General features: G+C 43.0%; 1 protein-coding gene across 1 annotated transcript; it reads right to left on the reverse strand.

Annotated features, from left to right (window-relative positions):
* Positions 1-5,758: 5,758 nt before the first annotated feature.
* On the reverse strand, positions 5,759-10,212 carry LOC123017774 (homeobox protein NANOG-like). The gene is made up of 4 exons (XM_044419337.1): positions 10,020-10,212; positions 7,784-8,055; positions 6,858-6,947; positions 5,759-6,184 (listed from the first exon to the last, which is right to left on the reverse strand). Exons 1-4 carry the CDS (start codon positions 10,210-10,212, stop codon positions 5,759-5,761), a joined length of 981 nt encoding a protein of 326 aa, XP_044275272.1.
* Between the last annotated feature and the right edge of the window lie 12,067 nt (positions 10,213-22,279).

The following is a 22,279-nucleotide window of genomic DNA, read 5'->3' on the forward strand; positions in this document are numbered from 1 at the left end:
GATGATTCAAGAAAATGACCTACTGAGAAAAGCCAATGGGTTTGTGGAAGCAATGTGGGCTTCTGGATGGATTAACATAGTATAACCAGGATCGGGAATGTAGCAGATTTTCTCAGTTCAACTGGAAATGCCAGGAGCCAGCTGCTTTTGCCAATACTGCAAATCGAACTAGTCATTCTAGTAAATTCCTATGGTAAGTAATAATTCCATTTAAATCATTTCCTTCATCAAGCATTACTTCCCCCATTTGTGAACTCCCCCATGGAGATTTACAATGAGTAGTTATCATGGAAAGAAACTTCGCTGACATATAATCCTCAGGGTTGTTGTGAGGATAAGATGGAGGAGGAGATGTAAACTGCCTTGAGCCCTTTGTAGGAAAAAGGCAGGATATAAATCGAAAAATAAATAAATAAAAATAAATAACCTCCTTTCCTGGCGGTTAAGTCCCAGTCCATATAGTAGCCCCAGAAAACTATTTCAAGTCATTCCAGTCATGAATCTGTCCGATCCTTTTGCACTTGAACTGAAACAAAAGCTCACTTTTTCCACCTGAAAACTCATTTCTGCAGTGCCACAGGAGCAGGAAACAACCAGCCCACCACAGAGGGACAGGTGTTACCCATTGTGGAAGCTAATCAGAAGAGGCTGAGATAGAATAAAACATTCAGGCAGCTGCAGCAGACCCTCTCTGGTAGGTGTAATCAATGTACATGTTCTGAGAGTATTCACTAAAGAACAGTTTATAAAAAATTGTTGTTATTGTTTAATAATAATAATAGGTGGATGCTTTCAGCAAACAGGAGCATTTGCTTGGAAGTAAATCCCCTTGCATTTTGACCTCTGTGGGAGTACTGACAATCCTCTGGGAGTAAAGGTGTGCATTGAATTTTGGTACTGACTTTATATCCAAGCTTCTATTTAATTTCTATACCGCCTAACAGCCAAAGCTCTCTGGGTGGTAAACAGTCATAAATACAACAAATAAGCATGAAATACATTTAACATTTTAAACATTTTTATAACTATGAATTAAAATCAGGCATTTACCAACTGCTAGACCTGCTGGAAAGCAGCAGGCACTCCTGCTCCTATGTGCTACCTGGAGCCAAAACGGCCTTGGTGGGGAGACAACTTCATAATCTGGGGGCTACCAGAGAACCTCTGCCCTGTTGCCACCCCCCCCCCCAACCCAACCCAACCCAACCCTCCCTTGGAGGTGGCATTCGAAAGAAGGCCTTGGATGTTCAGCAGTGTTAACTCTACTGAAGTTCTTTTCTCCTGCCCTAAGACCTCTTAGGGCAGGGATAGCTACTTTCCTGTCTTCTATGCAGTGGGTACTCCAAACTGGAAGGAGACCAACAGTATATTTTTCACACAGCATTGGATATGGAACTTGAATGTTGGAGCAACTGCTTGATGCAATAGGGGCAGGAGACTTCAGACTTGTAGGAGCTACCTTTTGTTGTTACCAGAAGTACCCCAATCCAGAAATACCCCAATCAAAGCCAAAAACAAATTAGCAGCATGTGCTAAAACTTAAGGAATAGGATGCCCCTAAGCTCTGCTCAATAATTTGCGATTCCTAATAGACGATCCTTTCACACACAAAAAGCATTCCTGTTTTTTTCTCACCCTACCCCCACAAGCATAATTTTTCAGCAGCCTAATGTAGGGAAAAAACCTTTGCAAGTGTTCAACTACAAAAAGTACTCTTGAGTACAGAGCAAATCTATATCCAGAGTACAGAAAGCACATCACCCAAAGATGATATGGATCACAGTCTACTTTCTGCCCATCCTTAACATATAATAACTAAACAAAGTTATAATAGAATTCTAAGCACCAGATTATAATCCCACTTACAGATGTTTAGCATTAATTTAAAATATAAATCATTGTAATTCAAATATTCTCAGAACACTTTACAAAAAGGTTAACATTAAAAGGTTGAAATAACAATAAGCCAGAGTCCCAGTACTTGATATTAAAATACAATGATTAAAATATATTACCTAACAATTAAACTGGGTAAATAAAAACATTTTGGCCTGATGCTGGAATGGATAAGACATTGGTGCCAGGCAAACTTCTCTGAGGAGCTAAGGGTACTATAGCAGAAAAGACCCTTCTCCATATGGCAGCCCTCCTTACTTCTTTCAGGGGGAAATTTTATAGAAGGACCTCCTCAGCTGACCTTATGATCCAGGCAGACTCGTACATCCCTTTAGGCTCTAAATGCTGTAGGCCTTTATATCAACAGCACCTTAAATCAGGCCCAAACTTCAATTGGTAGCTAGTGTAACTGGTATAAGACCAGTGTAATATGTCCCCATCTACCAGCAGCACCATGGCAGTTCTATTTTGAATCAATTGCAGCATCTGGATCATTTTCAAAGGCAACTCCACATCAAGTGTTACACCATATTCCAACCAGGTGATTACCAGTGTGTGGATTACTGTTGCTGGGACTTGTCTATCCAGGCAAGAGTGCAGCTGATGGGACCAGCCTCAGCTGGAGGAAGGCACTCTTTGCAATAGAGGCCACCTGGAATTTCAGGGAAAGTTCTGGGTTGAGGAGTACTTCCAAGCTGTGCACCCTGCCCCTTAGGGAGACTGCAACCCTTCAAGACAGGGGTAAATATCACTCACCTGAACAGATGCCCCACCCTCCAGTAACACTTCCCTATCTGGATTAAGCTTCAGTTTATTGGCCCTCAACTACTCTATCACAGATACCAGTTTAGAAGTCACTGTCTCACCTAGATTAGATGAGAATGAGGTAGAGCTGGTTGTAGCCCAAACCGCTGGATCCCACTAATATGAATTCTGTGTACACCTATGTGTTCGTTAAAATGTGTCATGGCTATCTCGGCCATTATGTTGTCTCAAAGTCTGTGAATATATCAATCTGCATTATTTTTATTTTTAGTGTCAAGGGCATGCACTGATGCCATTTGGGCTTTTGCAGCCTCAGATGCCCTGCTTCTCAATTGCCCTAAACAGAAAACACGGAATTAGCTATCCAGGTTATTGGCACAACTGGCTTTAACCTGCTGTCATGGCTGAGTGGGGTCTACAAAACTGGACTAGTTTTTTACTGCATCGGACACTAAGCCAGAGATGCCCTCTAGATGTTTTGGGGTGTAGTTTCCATACTTCCTGGTCCATCTGACTTGGCCCAATGGAAACTGTAGCCCAAAACATCGGTAGGACCTCCCTCTGCTCATGCAAGTGTACCATTTTGGCTCAGAAAACAGGAATAGGTTTCCCATCCCACACTATTTAGTCATTATCCAGAGGAGGGGAGTCATGTCATGTTCTTTTACTTCTTGTTCTTCAGTAATTTCCCATGTTCATCACAGTTAAATAAAAGTCTTAATGCACCTCAAGAACAAGCTAAGGCTTGCACGATGAGGCTTTTCAATTGCTCTTGCCTATGGGGAGGAAGATCCAGGCAGTGGATTTTTACCAAAGAATTGTTTTTTATATTTCATTAACAAGTAGCCTTGGGGTGCCTGGTGCACTGGTAGGATAGCAACTTTTCCCAAATGTATTGTGCACTCATGGTAAAATAATTACCGTACAGTAAAAATGAAGCAAATAAGCTCAATTAAGACACAGGTAACGCTTTTGTGCTTTTTACTATAGGAACGGTTGTAGCATAAACTCCTTGTGCAATTGAAAAAAAACAATGACAGCAACAGAGTAAAATATTGTACATTAACAAAACAGTTCTGGTGCTCAGTACACATGCTTCCCATGAGTTAAAAAACAAAACAAAAAAGCAATCAGCAACTCTAGATACTATTTACCATTTGCTTCTTTCTCTTGTCTTATTTGGAGAGTAAAGCTACTCTGGCCCCTTTTACTTCACAGCAGGCCACTCTTGAGCAGGGGCAGTTTTACAATACTGCTGGCTAAGAGGCAGACATGCCCTCCCCTCTTCCAGCTCTGTCATTTAAAAGAATACTTAGTGAGGCTAATCAGAAGAAAAATGAGTGTCCCACAGTTGCATAGAAAAGAGCACATAAGAAATAATTTCTTCTGATTACTATACTCGATTGATTTGTCCTGCTGGAGACCGAAATATCCCTACACAAGTAATTGTAAGGAGGGATGCAGTAAATGTTTCTTCATATCAGACTACAGTGACCACATACCACACTGGCCATAGGTTTTAGGCTCAGCAGATATGTCCCAGCTAAGAAAGCCATTGACTCAAGAATTACAGACCTGTTTCTAAAGTTTATAATGTCAGTGGCTTATGAAGTGCTTATGAAATGAATGCATGAACGACTGGGCTCACTGAGAGGATCTGTAGTGCAATGGAAAAACACCGTCTAGTGGCAAGGCTGGGTTGCTGACTATTCTTCATGGATTCCTTTGACTGGTCTGTACCTTGCTCAGGAACTGGCAAGCAACTTAGTGAACACCGTGTAACTTAGTAAAGAAAAATATTGCAATGCACAGCTGCGTGCATTGCAGCAGCATAAAAGCAGCAGTTGTGGATGCTTTTAATTTTCTTGTCTTCTCCTTCCTTCAGACTATCTTCATTCTCCTTTCTAACCTGAATCTCTATGCATTTGTTCCATGTTATGTTACATCTAAACAGTGTCACTTCCTGGATTATGTCAGGCTCTGTCTTTAATGATTTTGGAGGTCGCGGAACTGACCTGTTGCAAAGCCTTAATAACTGCAACTTGCCATGCAGAGGCAGGGAAGTTCAGCCTGCTTGGAGTCATGTCACAAATTACTACATAAGCCCAACTAGAGACCATCCTCCTTTGCCTCAGTCACCCTCCTCTCAACATGCAGCTGACAAAGAAAATAATTATCAGGAAGCAGTGAAGTTGGCAAGGGGGAGTCTCAGATCAGTTTCTTGGGACAGGAGTAAGATATTCCATGAAATGTCAGATAGGTGCAAAACAAAAATAAAGGGACTGGCAAGAAGGGGGACAGAGAGAGAAAATGGACAGCATCTAAGGTGTCCAGATCTCCAGATCTGAGGTCAAAGAAGAGCCCTGACCTTGGATCTGGGGATCCATGTTTGGACTCCCCACCCCGAGAGAAAGAGAGAGCTTGGAGAAGAACTTCAGGGGGCAAGAAGGAAGGTAGGGAAGGGAAGTGGCCAGCACCACCAGGACGCAACAGATGCTGGCAGTGTTTTTGTTGCCACCTGCCTCTCTCTCACAACGGCAGCAGTTGAAATGACTAGTCTAAGCCACTTTGTATACGATTGTGGGGGGTGACCTTCACCTCAGTGCTCCTCCTACACTGCTTCTGATCCTACGAGCTGGAAGGGTTACAGGGGTCCTCATGGACTGTGCCCAAAGAAAGAGATAGCCATTTAGTGAGCAGAAGCTTCCTTCCTATATTGCATTGAGGAGGTAAGTCTCCAGTTTCTGAGCTTTTGAGGAAGGATCTATACATCAGGTAATCAAGGACAGGGAAGGTGACAAGTTCCAGCATTTGCATGTTTCCTTCATGAAAATGGCTTTCCATACACAGTGCCTTTTCCTGGAACCAGCCAGGGTTGATTGGATGGAAGTCAAGTTCAGAACCACACATGCACACACACGGATGCACTGGAGGCAGGAGGAGAAACAGGGAAGAACCAGCCTTTCTGAAGTGCCAAGATCTCTTCCTTATGCCAATAGGAAGTGAAGGAGGTGGAAAGCTCGGGGCGGGGCAGCAGCGCTGCAACTTCCAAGGGAGAAATTAAAGAAAGGGAGCATGGGAGGGAGAAGCCAGCTGCCTAAGGGCTAGCAGTGTTCTGACCTCCTTGAATTGGCAGAGGTGCTTGATAGTGCTGGAGCGCAGAGGTGCCTGGTAATGCGGCTGCACTGGGAGACACATTTGGGAATGGATAACCATCTTCCATCTTCACAGTGGCATACTCCACACTGGCAGAGAAGCCATGATAAAAGTTCATCTTTTGCTGGCTGATGTAACTGATCGCCTGTTGGCTGTAACAAGTTCCAGCAGCTTTCCCAAAGAAACTCCCATCCTCACCACTTACAATCGGGCAGAAGTTCTGTGGACTACCATAGATCTGGTGGTCACTGCCATAGCTCTGGTTGCCAGCATAGTTCTCATGTACACTGGCCAAGGAATGGACATTCCTCCCATCACTGATGCCATAACCTTGGTGATAACTGGGATTTATATTCAGGTAACTGTTCTGTGAAAGAAAGGTAGCAATGTTTCAACTCAAATAATGAATGTGATATTCAAAGAGCATCACATGTTACCTCAATAATTATTACAACAATTTGGTAAATCAGACTGTTGTTATCCTCATATTGCGATTAGAAGCAGAGAGTGGTAAAGGTCATCTAACATATTTATGGTAAGAGAAACTTCCTTTATGCTATACAAAATTGAACTACCTTTCCTCTTTGCTATGAATCGGTGACCTATAACATGTAAAGCATGTCTTCTACCCATTCTGACATCACGTAATTTGCCTAGGCCTCACTGCAAAGACCTCACCTTTGAAAGGTTGTCACAGAGGAAGAGACCAGGACCTCTTCTTGATCACCCCATTGTGGAGGACACAGAATAATGGGCTCAAGTTACAGGAAGTCAAATTCCAAGCTGAACACGAGGAAGAACTACTGGACAAATGAACCAATGACCTAAGGGGGTTGTGGACTCTCCCACACTAGTGGCATTCAAGATGCAATTGCACAACCACCTGAGAGATGGTTTAACTTGGGAGTCCTGCACCAAGCACAGGGTTGGACCTGATGGCCCCCTGGCCCCTTCCGGCTCTACTATTCTATGAATTGCCCTCTCAGTGGAACAGATGATAAAAATAACTTCTGCTGATCAATGACAGGCTGCCTCATTACCTGAGACGGGCACATGCCTTTTCTCATCCACAGTGTTTCTTTCTGGGTTCTCTTCAATTTCATCCGTTGGTTCTGAAACCATGTTTTTATCTGGAACATAGCCCAAGGATAAGACCCTGCTTAATTAGTCTCTCATCAATGCACACACAGACAGACAAATGCAGTTGTCCTAGTTCTAAGAAAAGTAAGCTAAACAGGCAATAGGATGCATATTTATAAAATATATTGATACAATAAATGTGAAATGAGTTTGTCATTCCTTCTTTTTGAGAATCCTTGAAAACTGCAGTTGTGTGTGGATCGGTAGGTTCCATAATTGGAATTAGAGGAAATTATGGAACCTACCCATCCACATGTTTGTTTGTGGATGCCACTGTTCAAGCAGCCCAACCAGCCCCATCCACACAAAAAAGGCAACCAAGAAAAAGACCCATTGAGATGGGTCTAGTAGTTGGACAGAGCCTGGATTCAACCAGAAGTCTTCAGGGAGACCTCTACTGGGATGAAGAATGCAAAAACAGCTCAATGAAGCCATGGAATGTGCAATTGCTATTTAAGGGAATGGAATAGCCTCATATTGGAAGACATGGGACATATAGTATTGGTGGACATGGTAAGACTGGACCATAACCAGAGCACAGCATCCTGCAACATTGTATTGCAAGTAAAGCTTGTATGTCTCTAAAAGACTGACTCTTTGCTGTGCAAGGGTCCCTGGCCACAGTAACTAGAATTAATGCAGAGGAGTAAATGCTATAGTTAAGTCTTCTCCAGCAAGGTGCCTTCCAGATTATGTTGTAGGTTATACTGTTTGGAAAAGGTGGTTATAATAAGACCTAAGCTTTAAAAGGTCTCAGGCCAAAAGTATACAAAATCAGTTCTGACTGTACAAAGACACCGCTTGAATCAGCTGGCCAAGGGCTTACTTGTTTGTAGGTGAGCTCCAAGGCAGAGGCCAGTTCCCGGATCTGTTGTGGACTGAGGTATTTCTGACTCTGGAATCTGTGGTGGAGGATCTGGAGTTGCTCTTGAGAAAAAGCAGTGCGAGTTTTGACCTTCCTGCCTCCTGCACTTTCCTCTTTGCGTCTCTGGGGAGTAGAAGATGGCTGTGGGGAAGAGAGTTGCCTGTTGGGGCTGGTGGCAGAATCTGGTGTGTAAAGAGTGAATACGCCAGAGCTGGAGGACCTTGGAGAGAGATCTGTGGAGCAAGCAGACTGTAAATGAAGAATGCAGAGTACAAAAGGCCACATTTTCTTCAGAAAAGAACATATAGGGCAACACAATACAGACACAGTGATCTCTTGTCTGATGCACCTACATTGATGAAATACAATCTAGTTGCTGAAGCTTGCATCAGGCAAGAGTTAATAGTACCCAATTCAGACCCTTTATGAAATATTCAAGATTGTGCACTCCTGACAAGAAATTCACCCTAACCCTTAATCTTCTTATATAAGAATCAAACCACCCTTCCCCTAAACTAGTGCCCTCCAGAAGTGTGGCGTAGTGGTTAAGAGCATGGGACTGGGACTCAGACGATCTGGGTTCTAGTCCCCGCTCAGCCATGGAGCCAACTGGGTGGCTTTGGGCCAGTCACAGACTCTTAGCCCAACCTACCTCACAGGGTTGTTGTTGTGGGGATAAGATGGAGGAGGAGAATGATGCAAGCTGCCTTGAGCCCTTTGTAGGAAAAAGGCAGGATATAAATCACAATATAAAAATAAATAAAAAAGCTCTGGACTATGGTTCTCATTATCCTAGACCGGACCATCCCATGCTGGCCAAGGATGATGGGAGTTGTAATCCCCCATCAGGTGCAGGGAACAGGTTGGGGAAAGGTGATCTTACTTTTAAGATTATCCCTCCCACTGCTCTGGGGCCGACATGCTTCTCCCATCTTAACAATTGTATGCAGTGAATGTTACCACTTTTATTTGTAACTTATTGAAATCCATCCTATTAAACTGTCAACAACAAGGAACTAGATGCAGCCACAGTTTAACACATTTTAATTCCAATTGCTAAAGTGGAGTTGCTCTTGTTGAATCACACTTAAATGCACTTAACTGCCCTATAGCCAATTTCATTTGAATGATCCATAAAATACTTTTTTAAAAAGGTTGATGGTAAAATGCAAGTTCCAGCATTCATAAGAGGATCTAAGGACTGGATAAGCCAGGAAAGCTCAGACGTTCCGTTCACAAGCCTCTTGGGAAAGTGATTTGTGGATCAAAGACAGCAAGGAACATGCCCGCCCGTCCCACATCTTTTTTACTTATTTGGAATTTTTGTATGCCGTCCCATTCGCATAAGCCTCGGGACGGCTTCCAACATCATAAATACACATACAAATAAATACATATAAAATCTGGATGCATCCCGGCTAAATATTTTAAAACCAATAAATAATATCAACAATTATTAAAATATCGTTCAAATAAAAAGGTCTTGGCCTGGCGCCGAAAAACAAATAACGGCGGCGCCAGGCGGACCTCTCTGGGGAGCGCATTCCATAGGCGGGGCGCCACCGCAGAGAAGGCCCTCCTCCGGGTACTCGCCCTCCTAATATCTTTCTCGGAGGAGGGCCTTAACAATCTTATCTTGTTGCAGCCTGAAAGCCACTGTATTGCGCCAACTAGCCTAGAGTTTTCTGTGGACTGGCTGCTTCGGTTCCCAGTTGGTGGGCAGCTTCAAAGGCAGACCAGTTGCATCCGTGTAAGGGAGGCTTTTTCCCGTCTCTTCCATTCGCCTCTTTGAGAAATCGGGAGCGAAAACTGCGAGACTTACGCTGCGAGACTTACTTCCGTGTAAAACATGCACCAGATCAGGCCTGAAGCCTATCCCTGAAAGTAAACAGCAGGCTACTATTCCATTCAACATTCAAAGTACTCCCACTGAAATTGCCGCCGTGTGAACTCTGCAAATCCTGTGCTCATTAGTTAAAATCTGGAGGGGACCCGCTTCTCCCACAAGTAAGCAAATTTAAGAGCCCATAGGAGGGCTGCAACTCAAACCGCGTTTCCTGGAAAGTACTGAAGTCGCTGCAATTTATTCTGGAATAGCATACGATTGGAATGTGCAATCCCCTCCCCCCCGATTAATGAGCTTACCTGCCCCACTGCAGCCCAGATATCAAACCAAGAACTCGCGTGAGTGGCCTACCTGGGTTATTACGAAGAGCTTTTTCCTCCTGGCCGCTTAAAGCTTCCTGGGCAAGGAACCCTTTGGAGCAATGAAGTGGCTCCATCTCCTCCAGAGAATGCCAGCAGTATTCGTCGTAACCCATGCCGGCTCCAGTCGCTGCCCCGGCTGGGTAGACCAAGTAAGAAGCATTGATCGTCAGGGGGGCATTCATGGATGGAGCGACTACAGCGGGGCCCTGCAGAAGACCTGGAAAGCACCAAAAGAGCAAGTGTTACTTGGGGACCTTTTAAGACCAACCTTGCAACGGACTGCCTTTTCTAAGCTATTGTCATGCTAAGAGTAGGCAGGGAGTGGCCTGGGCAGTGCGGGATGGGGCGGGGCAAAGGCGGGGTTTAGGGGGATGCTTAACCTAGATTGTGCGTGCCTACTCAGAAGTAAGCACCAGTAAGTGTATTTCGGAATGTAATGTAAGCCTTGCAAGGCACTGGCAATGGGCCCCACTCCCCAAGGAGTCTACTTTTACATCACCACCACTGTTGCTTGATCTCCTCTTCCTCACCACTGAGCTATCCTGCTTGCTTGCTCGGCAGAGAATGCAAGAGCTTGTTGGCTGTGGCTGCTTCTTCGGTGTATGGCCATATTGGTTGGCCAGAGCAAGAAGTAAACCAACAAACAGGTTGCAGTGGTGAAGAGGAGGGTGAGCAGGTTAGAGGGCTGTTCTTACTGGACCCTGGATGGTTTTTAGGCCCTCATTAAATTCCCAGTAATGCCAGCCTGGGATGCTGGTCTTTGCACTTGTTATTGGCCTTATTGGAAGTGCTGTTTACCACTTTAAGCAGGCTCACCAGCCATTCCTTAACTTGAGAGCTTCCTAGTTGTAGCTTTAAGCTAAGATTAGTATAAAGCACTCTGGCTGGAACTGCCCTTAGGCTTGGCCCAGAAGCTGTGCCTGGTGCAGTCACAAGGTTACTGATAGAACAAAGGAAGAGCCCTGCAGGACCTCATCTGGGGTTCATTTAGTCCAGCATTCTGTCCACCAATGGCCCACGGGATCCCTCAAGTTGGATATCAATACCACAGCTCCCTCCTGCCCAAATTCCCCAGCAATTAGAATATGTAGGCATATTTGCTGCCTTTGGGACGTTCAAACATCTCCTTCCTTATATGCCCTCATGCCCCTTAAGATTTGCGGGAGAAGCCCTGCTCTGGGAACCCTCTCTAAGTCATCAACGCAGGGTAGGGCCTTCTCTGCTGTGGCGCCCAGACTCTGGAATGTACTTCCCAGAGAGGTAGGCCTGGCATTGAGCTTATACTTCTTTTGGCACCAGGTCAAAACCTTTTTATTTAACGGTATTTTAAAATCAACAGCTTTTAACGTTCAGTCACTCTTGTTTTGTTTTGTGATTTATGTTTTGTCTTATATATTATTCTGTTTCAATTTATTAGAAATTGTTGTGGTTTTAATTGTTCTTTTAGACATTGTAAGCCATCCTGAGATGTTTATATAATAGGATGGCATATAAAAGCTTTTAACAAACAAACGGTGTCTACCCTTTCCATTGGCACTCAAAGAGTTCTAAAAAATTAATGAGGTACTGTAATTGTTGCACCATATGCTTACTGCTTATCTTTAATAGCACTTTCAATCAATTTACCTTGAGCAGATGATAAGCTCAGGAGTTGCAATTTCCCAGATTCTCCTGGTATCCATATTTAAACATTGGTGTTGCATTGGTCCTTCTCCAGGCCTTTTCAGATCTTAGAGACAGTTTACATATTTGTTATAAAACTGTCTGCAATTTCATGTTTGAGCTCTTTAAGAACTCTAGGAAGGATACCAGGGTCTTCTTTTCATTAAAGTGCTACACCTGTACTAAAAGAACACTCCTGGCTGCTAGTAATCTACAGGGCCAAGTTTAAGAGTTTGTTATCAAGAGACTTGGGAGCTGTTTTCCTTAGGGACTGTGACATCCTTTATATCCCTACCCAGTCCTTGTAGCCTTTGCCTGCATTAGAGGTGTTGTATCCTGTAATGGAGCTTTCAGCATTGCAGCACCTGCCCTCTGCAAACCCCTCCCTGTTGACCTGTTGTTCTGGTCTTAAAGCATTCATTCAAGACCCACAGCTTCATGCTGGCTTTCCTGGAGGGGTGACTCAGCCAGTATACTTACATCCAATTGGCAATTATTTCATTGCACTTTGTTTTATTTTATGGTCTTAATGTTTTTGTTATCCACTTTGATTGTGCACTGAGATTTGTGTAGTAAAATTATTTCGTGTGCCATTCTTAAAACTCTCTTTAGAAATAATTAAATAATCAGACAAATTGAAGGAGGACTGGTCTGTTAATGAATGACTGTTACATCAGATGAGAGCAGAAAGAGCTGGGCCAGTATACCCAGTAAATAGGGAAAAGCTATTATTTCACAGCTGGCTTGGAGACTGCATCCAACTGCTAAAAAATCCTCATGATCTTAATGTAAGCCAAAAACTAAAGTAGATGCCCTCTCTCCCAGTGGATGTTACAATATATAGAATCATACAATAGTAGAGTTGGAAGGGGCCATGAAGGCCATCGGGTCCAGCCCCCTGCTGTTGCAGGACACCACCATCCCACTCAGATGGCTGCCCAGTTTCTTTTTGAATGTCTCTAGTGTGGGAGAGCCCACCACCTCTCTAGGCAGCTGGTTCCACTATATTTCAATAGCGTTAAGAACAGCTTCATGGCCTGGCTTGTGGACCTGCTGGTGAGATCATTCAGGCTGGTGGGCATTTTCAGTGGTTGAGGCCCATGCTTATGGAACCACTATGTGCCCTATCAGACTGCAGAGATGTGTGCAGTGCCCCATCAGTTCAGGCCTGGAAGTTTCTTTTATTTCAAGGAGTCCTTTATGCTGTAATGCTACTGCTGCTGTTGTTGCTGATTTTAATGGTATGGTACTGGCCTGGTTTTTAATTATGCTGCAGTTTTAATTGATTGTTTTATGGAACTTATGACACTATTTACAACAGTGCATTTTGTACTTTATACTTTTTATGTGAACAACTTGGAGAGGGTTTTTACTCTAAAATGCAGCCTCTAAACATTTAAATCTGCAGTGGGGAGCCTCTGGCCCATGGGCCTTATCTAGAGGGAATCATGGTCACTCATCTGAGAATGCAGAGAGTGGTCCTATTAATTATATCCTCCATGTTCATAAGCCTGCGGACACTTAAAAGCACCCTGTGCAGAGGAGTGACAAAGGTGATCTTTTCCTCCCTATTCCTCCAGCAATTCAGCTAGATGGATGATATTGGCCAACTAGCTGCAGTGGCACTTTGGAGAGGGAAGATAAAATGTCACTAGGACACCTCATGCCCAGTTTCTCCCCTCTCTGCTTTTCTGACCCCAGAGAAGCAGCTGTTGGGGGAGGGGAGGTGTTCTACACTGCCTGCAATGGCAGGAGGGGGAACAGAGCACAGATCCCTGGTTCTGAGATTGGAATTCTGGGAGCCCAAAGAATCCCATGCCCCGACCATAGGATTGCTCTCTTAGGTAAATATTTCTCTTGCAAGTGTAAAGAAGTTGCCTGGCTGTTGTTCTGGGAGAGTGGATCTTTTTAGGAGGGGAAAAGGGCTTGGGAGAGAAGCTGACAGAACAGATGGATAACCATCTGTGGTGAGAGAGGATCTTAAGGCTGATGGACTCTTTCTTCTCTTTCCAGCCAAGGTTTGGTATTGCAACTATATCTGCTTCCAATTAAGTCAATACACAGGGGAGGAGACCCAGAGTTTCAGGGAGAAATAAGAATTGTCCATCCATTCCTGGTGGCTGATCTTTGGTGGTATAGAAACTACCAGCTCTGTGCTTTGTGAGTCTATTTCTGGAATCATTTTCTTTGTGGGCATATTGGAAATGTATCAATCTAGGTTTCATAGAAATTGCTTCTGATTTAATATCTTTTTCCTTATCTGAACTTCTGAAGAATAAATAAATGAGAAAACTGATCAGATAAGATGAAGAATGTAAATTCACTCCAAATGCAATTTATTCTGGGCACAAAAAGTTAATTTGTAGCCAAATGTCATCTCTAGTTAAAGAGAAGCATGTCTGCTTGTGATTCCAGGGATAACATGGCCCTTTTTGCAAATGAATGATGAAGACAGCCTGATTCTTACAAAGAATCCCACCCTGAGGCTGCACTGCTATGCACACTTACCTGGGAATAACCCAAGACAGGAGGGCTTCCTTTTATGTAACCTTGCATAGAATGGTATTGTGAATAAGTCCATTTTGAGGTATTGCTGAATCATTTACTAGTTCACTGCTTGTTATGTAGTTTTGTCATAATAGCCTTCTATTTTAGGAGCTAATTACATATTTCAAGAACAAGTGTGTGTACCAGATTATCTATATTGTTAAAACAGTAAATGAAAGCATCTTCATGGACTATTATGTTTGCATAATATGATGTAGATAATCTTTAGAATTAGCTCAAAAGCAATCTGTTGTTATGGCATGGTTTCCTCTGTAGGGTAGAGGGGATTTTGAGAAATGCAGCTTTTCATGGAGGGGTTAAGAGAAACTGCACCAACTGAAATTCTTACCTATGCAGGAGTCCTAGGGTCTTCCTGTTGCATCTGGTTACTCCTAAGTACAGAGAAGCCTTGCTAGGCTTTATTTTCAGGTAAGTATTTATTTATTTAAAAAAAATTCTATGCCACCCCCATCGCAACAAAGCCTCGGGGCGGCTCACAACAATATTCTATTACTATAGTCTTATAGCCCTATGAGCATGAGCTCTCTGTTGTTGGTTTAATACGGACTATTAAACTTGTTTTTAATCTAGGTATGTACAGTGCACAAGTTGTAGAGAAAAATGGCTTTTTTCTTTCTTTGCTATTTTGAAGAACTAGGGCAGACTTCCCAACCTGGTGTTTCCGAGAAGTTTTAGACTTAAATGCCCATCAAGCCTAGCCAGTATGGTAACTGGTCAGGAATTCTAGGACATATATTGCAAAATATATGGAAGGCTCCAAGTTGGGGGAGGCTGGTTCGATGCATGGCTCCTAACAATACCAGTAAAAAGTAACTGGCCTATTTTGCACATGACAACACAATGGCTGACAGGGATGTGGGGGTATGCTGCCAGGCACACTCCTCTTTCTCACAACCTACTCCTTCATAGTTTGTGCAATGTGATGTGCAAACCTGGAGCACTGGGTTCTTTAGGAGATAACCAATGGTTTTGTTGAGTAGCGGTTTTGTCTTTCCTGCTTTAAGTTTCTGCTCAAGTTTCTTCCTGCCAGCCCTTCTTGTTCCCATCTACCAAACAATGCTTTCCCTTTGTGTTTTTTTAACATGGATGAATGGAAAAAGTATCTGTGTCTCAAAATACAGGAACACAAAACAACACATGCTGGTATTGCTGTAACTATATTCCAGAATGTATAAAACTGTTAGAATGATGAACTAGAGATAGAAGAAAAATTATATTTCCAAGCATCCTAATGAACATTTATGCCAAAGTAAGTGCCACTGGGTTTGGTAGGGTATACTCTTTAGTAAATGTGTTCCAAGATGGGATGGAAAGGGTGGCTGGATGTTTGACTGGCACACTCTTTTTAAAAGCATTTTAACTCTGTTCTTGCTTACAAAGATGAATATGAACAGTCCCTGCAGACTTTGAGTTCTTAGTTATATATCCTGGAGTTAAACCGGGTCCTTGCAACTGCTCCCCCTCTGGCCAGATTTTGGAGCCAGGTTGTTCTCTTGCTTCCTATCATGCTTTCCCAGGAGACGCGGTGCAGCCTCTCAGTGGCCCTTGGTTTTCTGACTGATGGGTGAGTTTGCAGTCCTAAGTACTCTTAGGTGGAGTTCATCCTTTAGAAAGGCATTTCACTGCATTTTGTGAAATGTGTGAAAACTGTTAACATGCAATAATGAACGAAATGCTCCAAAGCAGCCTTCCCAAACCTGATGTCCTCCAGATGTTTTGAATGTCAAGTCCCATCAGCTCCAGCCAACATGGCAAATGCTGTGGAATATGATCCAAAACATCTGGAGGGTACTAGGTTCACAGCAGTATGCTCTAAAATAAACCTGCCTGAAAACAATGGAATGAGAATACACAAATTATTTTGTACAAATAGGAGAAGAAAAGCCAAGGACACAATTATGGCAACACAATTATGACATTGCTAAACTAGCTCAGAAACACTTATTTAGTATGCTTTGAGTGTTTAAAGTGTTTCCTTTATCCTTAGGGTGCTAGAGACTTTTTGTTGTTGCCGCAACAGGAGCTTGTTGCATCTCAGCACTTCATCCTGTAAGAGATAACACTTAATTATCTTCAGATTGCAGAAACAGCAGGACTTTCTGAGGCCGCTTCTGGCCAAAATAGCCTTAAATCCATATCTAGCTGCATGTCTCCATGTTTGCTGTAGGATAAGTACAGAGGCCCTGATCCAGATTGGGACTTTAACATGGTGGGTAGGGAAGCTTTTAAGATCCAGAATGGAAGTGGGTAGAGCTTCATCTACTGGAGAAAAATGGGGGAGGGGAATAGTTTTCCAATGTGGATCATAGAATAGTAGAGTTCAATGGGGCCTATACAGCTATGGAGTCCAACTCTCTGCTCAATACAGGACTGCAACTTAAAGCATCCTTGACAGATGGTTGTCCAACTGCTTTTTGAATGCCTCCAACCTGGGAGAGCCCACAACCTCCCTAAGTAATTGATTCCATTGCCATAATGCTCTAACAGTCAGAACATTTTCCCTGATGTCTAAACTGAGTCTTGTCGTGGCGAAGGGGCTTGTGTAGCACAATGAAGCTATGAGCTATGCTGTGCAGGGGCACCCAAGACGGACAGGTCATAGCAGAGAGCTCTGACAAAACATGATCCACTGCAGAAGGAAATGGCAACCCACTCCAGTATCTTTGCCATGAAAACCCCATGGACAGTATCAAAAAGCAAAAAGATATGCTGCCAGAAGATGATCCCTTCAGGTCGGAAGGTGTCCAATATGCTACTGGGAAAGAGTGGAGGGTTAGTACTAGTATTGCCAGAAAGAATGAAGCGACTGGGTCAAAGCTGAAAGGACACTCAATTGCGGATATATCTAGTGATGAAAGGAAAGTCCGATGCTGTAAAGATCTATACTCCATAGGAACCTGGAATGTAAGATCCATGAAACAAGGCAAGCAGGATGAGATGACAAGACCGAACATCAACATCTTAGGAATCAGTGAACTAAAATGGACAGGCATGGGTGAGTTTAATTCAGATGACCTTCAGGTATACTACTGCAGGCAAGAATCCCTCAGAAGAGATGGAGTAGCCTTCATAGTCAAGAAAAGAGTAGGAAAAGCAGTACTGGGATACAATCTCCAAAATGACAGAATGGTCAACATCACAGTAGTCCAATTCTATGCCCCAACCACTGATGCTGAAGAGGCTGCAGTTGACCGGTTGAAGGCCTACAACACCTTCTAGAATTAACACCAAAAAATGATGTCCTTATCATCATGGAGGATTGGAATGCTAAAGTAGGAAGCCAAAAGATAATCGGAATAACAGGCAAGTTGGCCTTGGAGTACAAAATGAAGCAGGGCACAGGCTGGTAGAATTTTGTCAAGAGAATAGGATGGTCATAGCAAACACTCTTTTCCAACAACCCAAGAGACGACTCTACACATGGACCTTACCAGATGGTCAACACAGAAATCAGTTTGACTATGTGCTCTGCAGCCAAAGATGCACTATCCAGTCATTAAAAACTAGACCAGGAGCTGACTGTGACTGTTGAAGAAAGTAGGGAAAAGCACTAGGCCACACAGGTATGACCTAAAATATATTCCGGATGAATATACAGTAGAGGTAACAAATAGATTTAAGGAATTAGATCTGATGGACAGAGTGCCTGAAGAACTATGGACAGAGGTTTTTATTTTATTTATTTATTTTTCGATTTATATCCTGCCTTTTTCCTACAAAGGGCTCAAGGCAGCTTACATCTCCTCTGCCATCTTATCCCCACAACAACAACCCTGTGAGGTAGGTTGGGCTGAGAGTCTGTGACTGGCCCAAAGTCACCCAGTTGGCTCCATGGCTGAGCGGGGGGACTAGAACCCAGGTCGCCTGAGTCCCAGTCCCATGCTCTTAACCACTACACCACACTGGCTCACAACATTGTACGAGAGGTAGCAACTAAAACCATCCCAAAGAAAAAGAAATGCAAGAAAGCAAAATGGCTGTCTGAGGAAGCTTTACAAATAGCTGAGGAAAGAAGGGAAGCGAAAGGCAAGGGAGAAAGAGAAAGATACACCCAACTGAATGCAGAATTCCAGAGAACAGCTAGAAGAGATAAGAATGCCTTCTTAAATGAACAGTGTAAAAAAAATAGAAGAAAACAATAGAATAGGGAGGACCAGAGATCTCTTCAAGAAAACTGGAGATATGAAGGGAATTTTCATGCAAAGATGGGCATGAAAAAGGACCAAAATGGGACTGTCCTAACAGAGGCAGAAGAGGTTAAGAAGAGGTGGCATGATTACACAGAAGGACTATACAAGAAAGAGCTTAACGTTCCCGATAACCAAGATGGGGTGGTCCTTTACCTGGAGCCAGACATCCTGGAATGTGAAGCCAAATGGACCTTAGGAAGTCTGAGCAACAACAAAGCTAGTGGAGGTGACATTATTCCAGCTGAGCTATTCAAAACCTTAAAAGATGATAAAGTAAAAGTGCTACACTCAATATGCCAGCAAATTAGAAAAACAGCAGTGGCCACAGGATTGGAAAAGGTCATTCCAAGGAAGGGCAATGTCAAAGAATGTTTGAACTACTGCACCATTGCACTCATTTCACATGCTAGCAAAGTTCTGCTTCATTGACTTTTGCTTCATTGACTATGTTAAAGCCTTTGCTTGTGTGGATCACAACAAATTGTGGCAAGTTCTTAAAGAGATGGGAGTACCAGACCATCTTATTTGTCTCTTAAGAAACCTATATGCAGGTCAAGAAGCAACAGTGAGAACTGGACACGGAACCGCTGATTGATTCAAAATGGAGAAAGGAGTTCAGCAAGACTGTATACTGTCGCCCTGCCTGTTTAACTTATATGCAGAGCACATAATGAGAAAGGCAGGGCTAGAGGAATCACCAGTTGGAATTAAGACTGCTGGGAGAAATATCAGCAACTTCAGATATGCAGATGATACCACTCTAATGGCAGAAAGTGAAGAGGAACTAAAGAGCCTCTTGATGTGAGTGAAGGAGGAGAGTGCAAAAGTTGGCTTGAAACTCAACATTAAGAAAACTAAGATCATGGCATCCAGTCCTCTCACTTCCTGGCAAATAGATGGGGAAGAAATGGAGGTAGTGAAAGATTTTATTTTCCTGGGTTTCAGGATCACTGCAGATGGCGACTGCAGCCAAGAAATTAAAAGACGTTGCTCCTGAGGAGGAAAGCTATGGCAAATCTAGACAGCATACTAAAAAGCAGAGACATCCTGGCAACAAAAGTTTGTATTGTCAAGGCTATGGTTTTCCCAGTTGCAATATATGGCTGTGAAAGCTGGACCATAAGGAAGGCTGAGTGCCAAAGGATTGAGGCCTTTGAATTGTGGTGCTGGAGGAGACTCCTGTGAGTTCCTTGGACTGCAAGGCGATCAAACAGGTCAGTCCTAGTGGAGATCAACCCTGACTGCTCTTTAAAAGGCCAGATCCTGAAGAGGAAACTCAAATACTTTGGCCACCTAATGAGAAGGAAGGACTCCCTGGAGAACAGCCTAATGCTGGGAACAATAGATGGCAAAAGAAGAAGGGGAAGGCAGAAGATGAGGTGGCTAGATGGAGTCACTGAAGCAGTTGGTGTGAGCTTAAGTGGACTCTGGGGGATGGTGGAGGACAGGAAGGAAAGACCTGGAGGAATGTTGTCCATGGGGTTGCGATCAGTCAGACAGGACTTCGGGACTAACAACAACAACAACAAGTGCAAAAGCTATGACAGTCACAGGAATGATTGACTAGTGAAATACTTTTTAGATTCACATTAGGAAACCTTTTACATTTAAAAAAGATTTCCAAAATCTCTTTGTTGGAAAGAGCTGGTGTAGCATGCTGGCTTAACAGTGCAACCCTACTTATTTGTTTGGAAAGACGTTTCACTGAATCTGTAGGCATACCCCAAATATATGTGTGTTGTATATGGTTATACCCTACCTTGGAAAGCCCTGGTTCAAATTTGCCTGAGTCAGGAACTGATTAGGTAAGCCACCTCCAAAAATTCTTCCAAATATTTCCCTATGATTTCCAGGTCAGTGCTGCTGGAAAACTGAAATGCATGTAAAAGAAGCAGAGTAAGTCTTCACAACCATTTGATATTTGGTGATAGCAGAATCATCAAGTATTTAACAATACAGGCAGTAGCAAGTTCAATTAAACTTATTTTTTAGATAACTGTATATTGGGGGGGCACATGTCAGGTACAGAGGGGGAAAATAGTTCATTCCCTTCTTGTTCCATCCTTCTTCCCAACAATCACCCATCCTATGGTGATTTCCTGGCTTTTGTGAATCCTCACCCTCCAGCACGTTTTAAAAGCTTGAAATGCTTTTGGCCATAAAGGTGAAGAAAGATATGCTCCACTGGCTAATAGGATGGCAGCCTAAAAGAATTAACACTTTCTGTGGGACAAAAACAAGCCCAAAGCCCAAATTAGAATATATTTGAAGTATATTGTTTCATCATCTAGCAGTGCTTTTCTGATTTTTACACAGGAGACATGGGCTGGTAGCTTTGCAAACAGACTATATGGATACAAACCAGGCAACCTGAGTAAATGGGTTGGTGAAATTTTCAGTCTCCCTGAAACCTTATTTCCCCATCCTGATGCTTTCAATGTTTCTGATAAATGTTCCCATCATCCCCATCACATTGTCCAGGTTAATGGATGCTGCTGTAGTCTTAACACATCAAGGGGACACCAAATTGGGGAAGCCTACCGTGGACAGCCTGGCTGCTAGTGGAAAAGTTGTGGAAGTAGTGGTATTTCAAAGGCATACTTTGGTGGAAATAGCTGAAGTGGAACTAATAGAGAAATTTAATTCTGTACCATTCTGGATAATGATTTTGGGGGGGGGGGTGGAGGTTCTACATACTGGTGCTACTTTACTTAACTATGCTGACATGATTGTGTTATTACCAGTTGCTGAAATTGTAAATGTTCACTGGTCCTTTGCATACATTTTAACCTTTAACTGAATGGTCACAACTTTACCATTGCATTACTCAGGTATTTATGTATCTTACCAAGGGAGCTGTGCATCTGATGAAGTGGACTCTAGTCAACCCAAGCTTGTTATCTAAGGTGCTGAAAGAATTTTTGTTTCATCTTAAAGCTGATGTGGGCCTAAACTGGGGAGAGCCAACTTCAGTTATCCGCTTGGCTACAAAGCTTGTTGGTGATCTTGTGCCAGTACAATCATGGATAGGTTTATCAGCAAATGTCAACAGCGATGGCTAAGTATGGTCCTCTGTGTCTTGAAGCAGCATACCTCTTCATATCAACTGTTTCAAGCCGACAGCAGGGCTAAGACATCACTTTTATGTCTGGCTTATGAGTATCTAAATCAGGAATGGGCAACTTTCCAGCTGTTGTTAGATTCCAGCTCCTATCAAGTTCAGGCACAATGATCAATGACCAGGGATGACAGGAGTAATAGCCTACCAACATTTTGAAGTTTGTTACTCCTAATCCAGATTAATCTGTTTAGTTACTATATATGAAAGAATGATGGACAAGATGAACCTCTCAGTTTAGCATGGGCTGTTCTTACATCTATAATATGGATAATAAATGTTTATAGGAATTTATCTAAATGCTCAAAAATGTTTACATAGGTTATCCCCTGTGGAACAGACTATTATTAATTTTGTAGATGGGAAGTACTCTGAGATAGCAGCTTGCCTAAAGCCACCGAGTCACCAAAACAATTGACAACATGCATTGTCAAAAAGAACTGCAGCACCCAGGGACTCACTGGTTTATGGGGTTGTATGCTTGTTCATTGGGCTCATTATCTAATTTATGAAGATCATGAAAATGCTGGAGAATTTAATTCCCTTAATTCGACCACCTGTAGACACTGCATTGCGATCCTTTGGGAAGTGAAATAAATGATAATTATAAGGCAAGTGTGTATTCTGGAGGCAAGAAGTGACCTCCTTCAGTTGTCTCAGCAGCGTTTAAGCCACTTCCCTGGCTAAAATGGGTGTTAGCCATGAGATCAT

The sequence above is a fragment of the Varanus komodoensis genome, unplaced genomic scaffold, assembly GCF_004798865.1.
Source record: "Varanus komodoensis strain SLA01 unplaced genomic scaffold, ASM479886v1 scaffold101, whole genome shotgun sequence".
NCBI classification, from domain to species: domain Eukaryota; kingdom Metazoa; phylum Chordata; class Lepidosauria; order Squamata; family Varanidae; genus Varanus; species Varanus komodoensis.